We start from the raw sequence: 15,508 nt of genomic DNA, 5'->3' as shown, positions 1-15,508 counted from the left end.
AATTCCTTAAAATGTACAATTGAAGCATCATTAACGACAGTACGCCTGGAAAGACTTTTTGTTCTAATATCAATTTTTAATTTTATTCCTGTATCAACGTTTTGTTTAATTAAAATGTCAAAATATATCTATAAAATTAGTGCCTCTGATCTTAATCACTATTTTAAGAAAACAAATTTACAATACAGCTTGCAAATGAAAAAATATATTGCCAAGCTGAAAGGCAAAAGATAACATTGGAAATTACAACTGTTTATGCAGCGCACACTAAAGATCAGCAGCTGAGATTATATGCCTTTTGTATAAAAACGATTTGCACTTATCCAAAATAATATAGAATCACGTTGCTCTCATGAAGGTCTCTTGAATTAGACAATTTATGAACTGAGTCTATTTTAGGCAGGTGTGTGCTGTACTGCCAAGAATATATGGAGTGCTTCTAATGAAATATGATTTAGAAAACAAGTTCAGGGTATTTACAAAGTATACTACGGTAAAATGGACGGTGTGTAAAAAGAAATGGCAAGGAAGTTCTGACACTTTCAAGTGTTCCAGTACATTCCTAGATAATAACAAAATCTAATAAAGGGGTCTACTTGAGCGTAAATATATTTCATTAACAGCGCATTGAAAAGTATCCATAATTTCAAAGTACGGGCTACCCAGGGCTAGTATTCTGTTTCAGAAGGTGAAAACATTTGATTTGCTCAGACTTTCATCTCGTTTTATAATTACAAAATCTGTTACAATAGAATTTCTCAAAAGTAATCTTGGACAAATTTAGGAATATATTTATATATGTTCCAGGCAATTTATATTTAGTTTTTCAACAAGAATGGCAAGCTAGACGAATTCAGGCAAGCTAGAAGAATTCAGGCGAGCTGGAAGAATTCAGGCAAGCTAGAAAGTTATGCTAATTATCCGCGATAAAGGCCTAAACGGATAAAATCCGAGTCAGTCACCTACGTGATAAATTAATAGTGCATTATGGATTAAAAAGGAGACCAGAAAGTCGCTCTATAGACGGCGCCCTCGCTTCTCTCAACATGCACTACCGCCACAGTTTTGCTATAACCGACTTCTTGCAGAAAGGCATGCTCTTATTTCTAAGTAATTTTTCATCAAAATCGCCAAAGCTTGCAGAAAATACAGAACATGTAAGCACAGAGAGAGAGAGAGAGAGACAGAAAGACAGAGAGAATGACAGACAGAGACAGTATGTATGTGTTATTTGGATTTTTAACTTCAACAATTTTTCAGTCATATCGCTACGATGTCTGCAGTGTGGCAGTTTATAGTGATGTCTATCACTGGTACGTCATGCCGTAGGCATGTAGCATCACGTCCCACCCAGTCTCAGTATCCTGACACTAGGCCGACTAGTCCTAACACTAACCTCTTAATGCTGAGCGAAAAGCGAGGCAGCGGAGAGAGAGAGAGAGAGAGAGAGAGACAGAGAGAGAGAGAGAGAGAGAGAGAGCAAAACTAGCGACCCCGCATCCATGATATTTAAAATGACTGAGTATAATAACTGAAAGCGAGGTTCATGCATATGGGGTCACATAGTGTATGCGGGCAACGTCGTTGTTACCTACGACCCTGGAGAGTAGTTTGTATAACAAGACGCTGGTGTCAATGGAAACGTTTAAGATAACGATGCCTTCGTGTCCCTTTTAAAAACTGTACTGGAATATAGGAAAGAGAGCATTGCAAATTAATTTTCCAGCGGAGTCCAATCACTCATTACTCCTCAGGATGGCGTATGTTTACTATCGACCTTTTTTTCCTTCTTGAATAAACTTTTCTAATGAGCAAAGCATTATAAACTCAAGAGTAAGTCCATAAATACAGAGTGCATCCATGCCATCTAGCAATCAATAAGGGTGATGGTTGAGTTCCATTCACAGGAAATAGCTAAACACCATATTGACGCTAAAACATATTTCGCTTCTGTAGTAGGGCTTTCACGAATGACCTAGATAACGTCACAACGCTACCGTAGTAGACGGCAGAAGAACTTTGAAAAAGACGTGATGAATTAAGCACAGTAATTCAAAACTAAACAAATATCTCAAAGTTTTATATATCGCTAAATTAAAGTATTTTATGATTATTATTATAAATTTGAGAATTGAAATTTTTCACTGAATTTGATGAATCTAAGCAATAATATCTCTTGTCCACATTGAATCTTGTCCACTTTGAGTCTTGTTCACAATAAGCCTTGTCATCATTTAGTCTTGTTCACATTGAGTTCGCACTGAGTCTTGTCCACATTGAGCCTTGTCGACATTGAGTTTTGACCACACTGAGTCTTGTTTATATTTCATCTTGTCCACATTGAGTCTTGTTCACACTGAGTCTTGTTCACATTGAGTCTTGTCGACACTGAGTCTTGTCGACACTGAGTCTTGTCCACACTGAGTCTTGTTCACACTGAGTCTTGTCTACATTTCGTCTTGTCCACATTGAGCCTTGTTCTCATTGAGTCCTGTTCACATTGAGTCTTGTCCACACTGAGTCTTGTCCACATTGAGCCTTGTCCACATATAATCTTGTCCACATTGAGTCTTGTCCACATTTGGTCTTGTCTACATTTGGTCTTGTCCATATTGAGTGTTGTCCACATTTAGTCTTGTCTACATTGAGTCTTGTCCACAATGAGTGTTGTTCACATTGAGTCTTATCCACAATGAGCCTTGTCCAAATTGAGCCTTGTCCACATTGAGTCTTGTCCACATTGAGTATGTGTCATCTGGTCACTCAGGATAGGATCTTGAAAGATGATTTACATGACCATAGTCCGTGTGCGTGAAAAAGCCTCATAAAGGCTTAGAAGAAAAATAGATTCCACACAGTTTTATTTAAAACTCAGCAGTTCAACTCAGTGATATGCAGTGTAATTCTCGAAAGCATTGTATTGTAAGGTTCTATACATCATTAAATATGTAGAACGAATATTCACATAACAGGGCCAGTAAGTGAGGAGCAATTGATTGAAGGCATGAAAATTATTTGGGCAAAAGTTTAATAATTAAATAATTCGTTTAATAAATATTAATAATACTTTTTCGTATAATCAATTTAATTTTCCGCATTCGTTGCACTTTAAAACTGTATAGTTAATTTTGCCACCTTTCATTTTCACTTGACTTTGTAACGGTTCGTGAATATCATCTAGTTAAAATTCGGTCATTTGAAGATAATATTTATCGCTGTCTTCCACAAAACTCGCCTCTCTAGGTGTTAGCAGCTGGTATAGCACCATGTGTTATGATACCACTCCTGTTTAGTACGCATATGTACCTACTTCATGTTTTTAAGGACGTTTATCAGGTGTATATAACTTTCTGTCACTGAGTAGACTACCAATTTAGAGAACAAGATGTGGGTGCCGATCTTATGCGTGGCCCTTCTTGTGAACCAGGGTTATGGTGCCCGGTTGACAGGTAAAGAGTTTCTAAATTATATTTATTCTATATTAGAATTATATATGAAAATATGTATACATATTCACACACTTTATGATCTAATTAGGACCTGAAACCCTTTATTCTTGAAATTTCTTGAGCATGAATCTCGAATATCGTGTTAAAAACCGGATCAAGACACTATATGCAAATTACATTAAAATTTGTCAAAACAGTTATCCGTGTGTGTTTTAAAAAGTAGACTTTAAAAGCAAGTGTTAATACAGTTGAAATATATTACGAAAATATAGGATTTCGTGTGCAGATGACAGACATATACATTTTTTTATTCCGGATATAGGAAGGAAAAATTGTTTCGATAATCGGCAGTATCAGCACGAGTTAGCAGTTACTTTCTGGAATTTTATGGGATAAAACACGAAAATGTATTCTCTTCATAGTCCATTCTGATGAATAATGATTTAATATTGAATTTAGTAAATGAGTTAGCATTTATTCAACAAGTTTCGTATTTTTAATATTAAAGCAATACCTATATGAAATTAGTTTAATCAGAAAGAAGAATAAATAATTTCTTTAACGATGATTCAGACGATGCACTTTTTATTTCTTGAGCGTAAAATATAATCCGCAGTTCTATAACCATTAACATCGAATAGCTAATTTTAATAACAAATTGCAATTAATAGAGCAACTCTGATTCCAAATCAACAGAACATTTGACACAGGCTAAATCTGCAGAAAGCACGAAAATTTCCCTGTGATGTCACAGAGTTGTTTTGATTTAGGTTAGTCAAGCCATATAACTCTATTTCATTGATATTGTTTTTTTTTTAAATTGTTCCAAATAAGGTGTATCTATTCCACTAATAAGCATGCCAGTTGTTGGATATTCATGTGGGAGGACGATTACTGATGAAGAAATAAATGTACAGCAATATATTTCTGACTGGATACTTCATCATTTGATTTTGTAACGGTACAGCAGACGTAGACAAATTTTACTTAGAGTCGGAATTATATTACATAATAGGAAACGTTACGTCACCAGGGCTATTTTACCGAATTAAAAATGCTGTGGTTAGATAACATTCTATCACTTTCTTTTCTATACAGAGAAGAGTTTATTTATTCCAAAAAGTTAACATTTGAAACACTCTTGTCATAGGGTAAAGTCAATGTTACAGGTCACCCATCCCATCCGTCCCCACCCCCAGCCCTCTACCCATTGACAGATGCCCTTAGTTTTGTTTCTACAAATAGCCTGTAAGGTAAATTGGCCATTTTCCGACAAATGTAACCTTTTCTCCGTGCCCCATAGTAATAGTAAACGTAAGTTCCAGAAAGTAGAGTAAGGAAAATTTCCACGGTCGCAGTCAATCAGTAAAGAGAATACGGCACAAGAAGTTTATGGGCTTATTTTGACCAATTAGGATCACACAAAGTATTATGTTAACGTGCTGTCATATAAGAATGATTAAACTGAATACACTATATGTAAAGTATACCGACTATGTGATAAAGAATAATTATGAAACTCTCATATTCACCTAATAATATTTTAATCGTGTGCCAAATTTTAGTTATTAACTTTGTTAAGAAAAGTATTATATGTAGACATATAGTTGTAGCATTGGCTAACGAGCTGGCGAGTTGACCTTTCAAAATAATGACCTACAGTATTTTTGCTAGTACATATTCAGTGACATATTTGTTATATAATTCAAGATAAATAAATACATAACAATGTTAATTTGAAGATCGTTACATAAGAAGTGAAACATAATGTTGAATGTTAAAAATAATAATTTGTATCTTGACGCAAATAATTTAAAACACTTCGCCCACGTTAATTCTTAATCAATGAATCCCATTCATTCTTACGGCTACTGGTCTCCACTGACGTAATTGGCCGCTAAACCGTAGGCATCGGAGACGCATTGGAAATTGTTTCGACAATCTCAAATACTGTTTTTTCTGTAAACAAAATCCAAAAACAATAGCAAAAAAAGCAGTTTCACGTCACACTGTTGACCAATCAGAACATAGTCGTTTCCTTTTTATACGAGTCGAATATCTTCTACTCTCTAAAAGAAACTTGGCAGTAATCGTCGTGATACTTTCCATAATGTATATCGTGTTACATATGCGAGGGACGATTACACTGGTCAACAGTGAAATCATTACTGACTTGAAAAGGCCCTAATCTGTAGTATTTTGGTGTGCCGAACACGAATATAACCGTGAAAAATTTGTATTGGCTCTCGTTTTGAAGATATTCATATACCTCATTTTCTATGTTTCACTGTGTAAATTTCTCCAGTAGGACTGCAGCAACATCCGGAATAATGATGTAACATTGCATAATACCATCATGCTCACATCATCCACAGTTGATTGCATCATTTTCTGATGCAATGCAATACTAATGCCATGCGGCTGCTGAAGTAAGTTGACGTCAGCAGTGTACTATACATGTGTAGGCCTATTATACTAATGCCAGGCGGCTGCTGAAGCTGACGTAAGCAGTGTACTATATAAAGCCCAATCAGATAGGTTCAGCATTTAAAATATTTTAGACGTTGTGCGAGACAGTTCAAGCTACTGTTACATAAAACTTATTATTTTATCCATTTACGTACAATAAAGAACAGCAATGCCTCGAAAGTGTGTTAATACCGCGGACAATTTTTGCTATATTTGTGGGGAAGTGACATTTGCCAACCAGAAGAAAAGTATCAATTCTCAAGTGAAGAAGGCACATCATCTTTACTTCGGATGCAAGGTTGGTGACCAAGACAAGCCTTGGGCTCCGCATATATGCTGTGCTACATGTACAACACAGCTTTCACAGTGGTTGAATTGCAAAAGGTCATCAATGCCGTTTGCAGTCCCAATGGTGTGGAGAGAGCCAAGCAACCACCTAAATGACTGTTACTTCTGCTTGGTTCCTCCTCTTTCCGGCGGAATAACGAAGCGAAAGAAGTCGAGAATAGTCTACCCAAACATTCCGTCTGCATTGAGACCAGTTCCACATGGTGAGGGACTTCCTATTCCAGAACCTCCAGCAGAATATTCTCTTGATTCATCTGACGAAGACAAAGGTGAGTCGACCTGTTCTTCTCCTGGTCCATCAGCATGCAGTGATCCAGATTTTCACTGTGGTGCATCATCAACCCCACACAGAATAACACAGGAAGAACTAAATGACCTGATTCGTGATTTGGACTTATCAAAGAACAAGGCAGAATTGCTAGGATCAAGACTCCAACAATGGAATCTTCTAGAAGAAGATGTCACAATTACTGCATATCGAAAGCGCCACCAGCAATTGGAGCCTTTCTTCAGAAAGGAAAGTAATCTGATATTCTGTTCCGATATTGAGGGCCTCATGAATGCTTTAAAAATCACTCATGACCCACAAGAATGGAGACTATTTGTGGACTCTTCGAAACTGAGTCTCAAGGCTGTGCTTTTGCACAATGGAAACATTCTTCCATCTATTCCAGTAGCGTATGCTGTCCACATGAAAGAGACATACGATAACTTAAGGCAGCTACTGAATTCCATTGAGTATAACAAGTACAGCTGGCACCTCTGTGGTGATTTGAAGGTAGTTGCCCTTTTAATGGGACTGCAGCAAGGATATACAAAATACATGTGTTTCTTATGCGAGTGGGATAGCCGAGCAAGGGAAATGCACTACATGAGGAAGGAATGGACTCACAGGCAGAATGTAGCCATTGGAGAGAAGAATATCCAACACCCAGCTCTGGTTGAGGCTCAGAAAATCTTGCTACCACCCCTTCACATCAAACTAGGTTTGATGAAGAACTTCGTGAAAGCCATTGACCGGACTTTGCTAGCATTCCGATACCTGCATGAAAAATTCCCTCGACTCAGCGAAGCAAAGATTAAAGAGGGAGTTTTTGTGGGTCCTCAGATTCGAGAGCTTTTCAAAGATGACCGGTTCAACAACTTGCTGGAAGGTGACGCGAAACAAGCATGGAATGCTTTTCGCCTAGTTTCTACAAACTTCCTCGGAAATGTTAGGGCAGAAAACTATAAGGAACTAGTAGAAGACATGTTGATGAAGTATAAGAAACTTGGCTGCAATATGTCTCTAAAGATTCACTTCCTTCATTCCCATTTGGATTTCTTTCCTAGCAACTGTGGTATTGTTAGTGATGAACACGGCGAACGTTTTCATCAAGATATCGCAACAATGGAACAAAGATACCAGGGAAAATGGTCCACTACAATGCTGGCTGACTACTGCTGGACACTCCTCAGAGATGCTCCCGAACAGCTGTACAAGAGACAGGCGAAGAAATCTAAGATGTAGTCAATGACTTGATTTTTTATAGGTAGGCTATTACAGTTGACCTTTTACTATTGGAATGCATTTCGTTATGTAAACATTAATTTCTTGCAGATTACAAAAAAACTAGAGCCAATTTTGCAATTTGACTGTCATATTCGTGTTCAGCACATAAAAATTGATAAGAATTGACTAATTTTATTTCAGTAACATGACTTTTGTAAAAATTTGTTGTCCAGTGTTATATACGAGGGACAGATTCTACTGACAATTTTTGTTTGTGAAAAGCACTAATCAAAAAATCATTCTCCACTGCCGATTCTGGTCGAATAACTTTGATTCCCTTATTGAGACTCGTAATCGTAGGGAAAAATTCCCAAATTGGTCCATTTTTTATCCTAATAAAATAACAGATGTTAAACAAATACCAACATTTTCAATTATTAAAACTATTCTTCCATGAAAAAAATGGAAGAAATCATGGGCTTAAACAGGCACAGTGTATTGCTATTAGTGATGACGCGTTGTCGAGTCGGCGTGACATCATTGAAGTTAGTACGTAGAGGATACGTACGGGTCTTTTAATAAAGATAAGGAAATATATCACGAGTGAATCGGAAACGTTCTTTTTCACGATCGTTACAATTACAATGCAGAAATTTTCTACTTGACTCGTGCAATATTTCCTTGTATGTGTTAAAAAAAGGTAGAGCTTATTTTGATTATATATTTATAAACCAAAAACGTTCGATTTTGCCTGAATGATCGCTCCAACGACTGCACTATTACCTCGATAAAAATAAGTTCTGAAATTTCGCAATAATTTTAGAATATCTACTTTTTTATACATTTAGATTGTATATATAATGTTTCAAAATTATCTATTTCATTGAGTTAATTAAGGTTTAATACAAAAGAGAATGACCAACCACTGATATGTAGACTGCCTCACATAGGATATGTAGACTGCTTTACATAGGATATGTAGACTGCTTGACAAAGAATACATGCAGAATCTTCCAGAGATGAGAATAGTTTTATTTCAATATTGGCAACTATCCGCCAAGATTCAAGACATCCATATTTTATCCTATTTCCCATATTACTGAAGGAATCAAACTGCTGCTAAGCAACTTCTGAAATGGATTCAAAGAAATATCTTAATAAAGTCTGACTATCAAAGCACTTTGAACGTTTGAACCTACACTCGTTTCTCCTGGGCTTTGCCTATCCCACACTCGGAGCCCCAAGTGACCGAGTGTTCTATGGTGCTCGCCTTTACTGATTACTCACATCTCGTTTCTGTCAGCGTGGGTTCGAGACTTAGCTAGGTCAACGTGGGTATGTGAGAATGCTTTCCCAAGATTCAGTGGTTCTTCCAGGAGTCTTCCCGGGGTCTAACTCCATCAATGTACAGATCGCCATATATAACCTATCATGTGCTAAAACATTTGCGTTAAATCCACAAAACCAAACTAAAATCTCTCTCATATTAAGTACCACGGGGTGGAGCAGTTTAAAATAGCCACTATTTACATCCGAGGTCTCGCGCTCTTCAAAGTTAATGCTCTTCCAGAATGCAGTGTTTTGTTGAACTACCAAGGGGAGGAAACACACTGTGAGAACTATCCTTATGTTCTTTTTTTTTTTAATACGACGGACAAGGACGAGAGCGTTCCGATTGATGGTTGAAAATCAGACTAAGATCGGAACTGCCTCCACAGCCCCTATGACCCAGTGGTCAGTCTCGTTTTCACTTATTATTGCGGGCATTTTCGAGTCGAATATTTGGCGACAAAGGAAAAATGTTAACAATAACGGTGCTGGAATTGCTGGTTCGATGCTATATTTTACGTTTCTTGGTGCAAATCCATTAAAACATCAGTCAAAAGAGTGTGCGTTTCTGCTTGGGTGTAGCCAAAATCAACTTATTATGGCAGTGTCGTCTAGAGAGAAATGACAGAGCAACCTGAAGAGGAGCTTCTGATGGAAACAACACCTTTTGAAATATCCTCGTACCTTTTTGGAAAATCCTCATACCTTTCGAAAAATCCTCGTACCTTTTGGAACATCCTTGTACCTTCGAGGCCACTGTACTTTAAGTTGAAACTATAACAATCATTTCGATCGAACTTTCCCACTAATATATCATTAACATTTGGTTTTGTCGCTTACCACGTTTTAGTGCCTTCGTCAGGTTAAATGCTACATCAATGCCACATCAAAATCATGTTTTCTATAAAACAAATTGTTACAGTGTCCACTCTTAAGATTTTTTTTAAATCTCGCGATAATGTAAGGAAAAGTTTTGTGAAATCTGGATAAACATGCTTGCTTTACAAATTGTATAAAATGTATTCAAATCGAAACATTCTGGGAAAAGTGGTTAAGTAGTTTAGTTGTTTTTTTTTTTCTTCTAATTAATATCAACATCTGTTGCTTAGAAACGTGAGATAAACACAAGCATTTATGAAACATGTATCGGTCGCTGGTCCAAAAAAGTCAAAATTCATCAAAACTCTTTCATTTCGTGTCAATGTATGTGTGTGTGGGTTGTGTGTGTACAAGATCATATAATAATACTCATTGTATGTATACTAGTACTCAAATACTTAACTAATCATTAATCAAAGGTCAATAACTTTTTATTAAACTGTTTATTAAACATCTTTCGTCGAATTTACTTGACCATAAGAACTCAATAGTCCATACTGAAATTAAATGGTGTACTTAACTTCCTGGTACGTGTCGACATAGCTGATTCGTGTGTATTCACCTGTCCTATCTTGCTGACGAATCAAAACCCACCCTGGCTCCTTCTTGAAAAAGAATATCACGAAATGTCACTGTTCAAGTAATCAAACTATCCCAACTGAGATTACATGGAGGGAAACATCCCATCTTCTGTAGAACAATCTCTCTCTCTCTCTCTCTACTTTTTCACGTGACTCAAATGGACGAATGTGACTAGTAGGGCTTATACATATACATGTATGTATGTATGTATGTATGTATGTATGTACATCTATCTACTCAAGAAAACCGTTTATTAAGGCAAAATCTTGCACTTCTTATATTATTCAATCATTACGTGTAACAGGTTTGAGCTTTTACGTAGCTAATTATATTCCAAAATTTATATTATTCAATCATTACGTGTAACAGGTTTTTAGCTTTTACGTAGCTAATTAGATTCCAAAATGTATGAGACCTCTGCCAATAGAATATTGTTGGTTCACTTTCAACCCTTTGATTATTAAGCCTATAAAGCAGTTCGCAAAAATGATTTATGGTTTAAATTATTGGTCGGCTTGAATCCCTTATTATTAGCATGGTGATAAATACTGAATCAGCTGGGTCTCATAACAGCACTAATACCGCAATGAAAAGTCGCAAAGAGAATAGCTCTCAAAGGCACATACATAATTACTCCCAAAATGAATTATATTATATTTTTTATTAGAGAATTTACTGTTCACGGCTGGGCAAACATTCAGGAAATCATGTTGAAATACTGGATGCTCTCTTCGTTGTATATTCCAACTCCTCCCTCTCGTCTACAAAGACATAAATTTGGTTGTTCGTACATGTGTGATCGTTTCAACAAACATTGAGGAGATGAGTAGAAGAATAGATTTCTTTTGAGAGTCTTGTGAAATAATTTATGTTTTTCTTATTATGTTAATATCTAAAAATGATTAGGCAAATCTTGAACAAGTATTTATGCCAGACTGGTCAAGATATTAGTTTCTTGTTGCAGTGCGTCTTCCATAATTATGAGTGGCACCTAGTGAGCACATTGATTACGTCTTATCGTATATAACGTTATGACTTCAATAGTTTTGATCATTTGCATTATCTGCATCATTTTTTTATAAAACAAACAGTCTGCGTACCACACGATACAAAATACTTACAAAAAATCCTAAATCACCTTGACCCTAGTAGCAGCCCAACATCTTTTTTAAACAAAGAACAGCATAGCAAACACCCATGTTAGATGAATTCCATGGACCAATCTTGTTCTGATTTTTTTTCAAAACCCTAATATCTTACATACGACATGATAAATTATGTTTGTGTTGAAAAGCCTTTCTATCAGCCAATAGCAACAATGTTAGTTGTGGAAGTAATTTTGTATAATTAGTTGTCATGGTAATATGAATATTGGTACTTAATGATGATGGTTACTATTAATCTGAATTGCCTCACGGAAGTAAAGTAAAACTAGGGACGATACAATTATAATTTAAGTGTTAAGGGCGAAGTGTATCATAACGTTTGTATGTGAATATTTACGCGTTTCTTCTTGACGTAATGACCAGACGAACATCAATTAAGAAAAAAAGATTCGCAGCGTGCGTGAACATCTCTCTCTCTTTATATATATATATGTACTCGATGAGATAGTAGCAGTAGTAGTAATAGTTTCAGTGGTAGTTGTTGTTTTAGCAGTTGTTGTAGTAGCAATAGTAGTTTTAGTTGTCGTGCTTGTAGTTGTAGTAGTACCAGATATGGAAATTAACGCACATATTAGAACAAAGCTCCTCATTTTAGAAAGGTAATTTAGGCATGTAAAACAAAATTGTAGGGTCAATAGAAGAACTTTACAGCATTCACTTTTTTCATTACACGATTCTTTCTTATAGCTTAATATAATGTGTCAGCTAGTGCATGTCGTAGATTTTACCGATAAGTCCATCTCACTTTATAAACGTAACAGTCATTTCGATAAACGTTCCAAAATATATATCACGAGTAGTCGGTGTGTCTCTTACAAGTTCGGGTGCATTTGCAAAGCGTCAATACCAAATCAAAATGAAATATTGTGTTTGAAAACCATTGTCTTTTCCACTCTCAAGTAGATTGTAACATTTGTTAGTATTATTTGCACACATTTCGTATAACAATAGACAAACCTTGCTTGGTTTAAAAATGTTATAAAATGCATTCGAGCTGAGACTTTTCAAGCAAAATAACTAGTCATGTAGTTCACAGTGTTACGACATCATTTGCTGAAAACGGTTAGAGTACTGAGGCGCGTTTTAGAAGCATTTATTTACATGGCAAAACTAGGCACATTATATATATATATATATATATATATATATATATATATATATATATATATATATATATATATATATATAACAAAATTCTACGAAGTTGTAATATGCTGAGATAGAAGAGTCATGTGTGTGTCACTTGTCATATCTTTCACACACGTCAGACTGGTTCTTCCTCTTAACAGAACATCACGAAGTGTCGTTATTTAACGAATGATCCAATTCTTATCTGAGATCGGATAGATTGAAAAATTCCCATCGGACTCAGATGGTCGAACGGAAATTAACTTTCGTCCTGTGCCGACATAAGATTCAAATAGATGTATGTATTACATCGATGTATAATGAAAGACAAGCATATTTTCCTTTGACTATCTCTGAAATCATTTTGGTCGATTGCAGCAAGTTTTGGATTAATGATAAATGTTGTCAATAAATTTAAACATTAATTTTGTAACATATTTTCGCTGCCTAGAATGAACCTTTTGAATTTTTCCATCAGTCATCCAGTAAAGTGTTGCAATTATCTTTCACAGCTTCTAAAGATGAAGTTTTGTTCGTCTCTAATCAGTCAAATATCACGTGCAACCAGACTGATTTTTTCTTGTGACAAAGTTGACTCGATACGTTTGAAATTTCTGCCAGATTAAAAGCTATACATTAACATTATGTCTTTGATTATAACGCCTATGAGCGACTTGCAATATTTATTTTACGGTTTAAAACAAACAGAGCAGCTCGAATGCAGGATGATTATAATTTATTTCGTTTGGAGGGCTAATGTTAAATATACGAACAATACTGAGCATGCTAGAGCTTTAATCAGGAAAGATACAAAAAGAAGAAAGAATCAGTGATAGAACTAAAATGAACACCAATAGTTATTCCCATAATGCATTATGTTATCCTTATTAGAGAATTTCCTGTCCACAGATCGGCAGACATCTGGTAACACACCCTTCAATTCTTCCACCCATTCACATGGTTTCACCCCGTTGAACTTCATGGGTAACCACAGCTTTGGCTCAGGAGGGCCTTTTGTACTACCTGGAGACCCCTCTACTTCCGGACAAATGAGCGGTATGGGAAATTCGCCCCAACAACTATTCGGAAAGATGCCTGAAGTAAATCAACCAGGATCCATGCCATTCAGCCCCATGTCCGGCCCAGGACAAATGGGAACTTCTGGTTTCGCGAGTGGAGGCACAACATCTTTGACCTTAAATAAGACCACAGTTGGATCGTCCAACGAAACCCATTCTGGATCTAACCCATTCAGTCCCTTCACCGCAATGGGTCAATTGAGCAATTCGGGTTTCGCTTCTGGGAATCAAATGTCTTCTTCCGGTAGCGAAAATGAAACTGTCCATGGATTTAATCCAATGAACATCGTACCCAACTCTGCTGCACAAAATACTGCGGGTTTTTCAACAAATGGCTTCTTTGACCCAAATAAATTGAACAGCATGTTTTCAAATATGTTTAATCATCAGGGAGCGTCTGGTTCGTTTAATCCATTAATTGGAAGTAAGTTTACCATATAAAAGAATGGAAATGAACGCATATAAATAACGAAATGTTTACGGCTTTTCGACAGCATTCTCTTTTAAGTACATTCCAACAAGCAAAGAGTTAGAGTTTATAAAGTTCCACTAACATATTACAATTATCATATTATAAAGCACATGTAACCAAAAATAATGCGCATGAGTCGGTGTTATATACACTTGTGTGCAGCAGACACACTTACATGATGACCTAGTAATTCATTCTCATCTATCTACATAGTCGTGATGGAACTAAAACTCTCTAACATGTATGATAGTGTTATTTATATTTAATATTAAGTGTCTACCTACTATTATCAAGCATTCGCCCATATAATCCAGGGATAGCACTTTCCGTTCTGTCTGGTGTGTGTTCATAATTTTCTCTCTCTCTCTCTCTTCTCTCTCTCTTTATATATATATATATATATATCTCCCTCTCTCTCTCTCTCTCTCTTTATATATATATATATATATATATATATATATATATATATATATATATATATATATATATATATATATATATATATATATAAGGAGAGAAATAGAGAGAATTATGAATTATGAACATACACCAGACAGAATGGAACGTGCTATCCCTGGATTATATATATATATATATATATATATATATATATATATATATATATATATATATATATATATATATATATATATATATATATATATATATATATATATATATATATATTGTGTGTGAACTATATACCTCAACGAAACTTTATCAAAATAGTTTTCTTTTATCTATGCCGTCTTGTGTCAGTAGCGACGGAAACTACTTTTCAAATGGAAGACTCACTGTCTGCTAAGAAATTTAAGACAAACTGAACTCTGCACCGAGTGTAACATTGACCATTTCAGTGTCCCGGTTGATGAATACAGTATAATTGAAAAGAAGTTGTTTAACTATCTTTGCAATGTAACTAATCCTTATTGTAAATCTCAATCCCATATCATGTCATATATAATAATCAATGGTATCTTAATTCTGGGACAGGAGAAAGCTCAGTAATTGGCTAAGTCATTAGCAATGTTGATTTTTGTATTACTCTCTATCTTCTCTCTCTCTCTCTCGCATACATATATGTATACACACACACACACACACACACACACACA

General features: G+C 35.7%; 1 protein-coding gene across 1 annotated transcript in view; it reads left to right on the top strand.

The window, feature by feature from the left end:
• Positions 1-3,385: 3,385 nt before the first annotated feature.
• LOC149804860 (uncharacterized) overlaps positions 3,386-15,508 on the top strand; it is a 33,275-nt gene continuing 21,152 nt past the window's right edge. Inside the window, exons 1-2 of the mRNA XM_089951249.1 lie at positions 3,386-3,449; positions 13,734-14,345. Coding sequence (XP_089807375.1) covers positions 3,386-3,449; positions 13,734-14,345 — 676 coding nt within the window. The remainder of the gene's footprint in view (positions 3,450-13,733; positions 14,346-15,508) is intronic.

Source organism: Sinohyriopsis cumingii, chromosome 2, assembly GCF_028554795.1.
Source record: "Sinohyriopsis cumingii isolate HCF-2022 chromosome 2, ASM2855479v2, whole genome shotgun sequence".
Classification (NCBI taxonomy): domain Eukaryota; kingdom Metazoa; phylum Mollusca; class Bivalvia; order Unionida; family Unionidae; genus Sinohyriopsis; species Sinohyriopsis cumingii.
The sequence above is the reverse complement of the archived record's forward strand: the minus strand, read 5'-3'. Positions and strand labels throughout refer to the sequence as shown.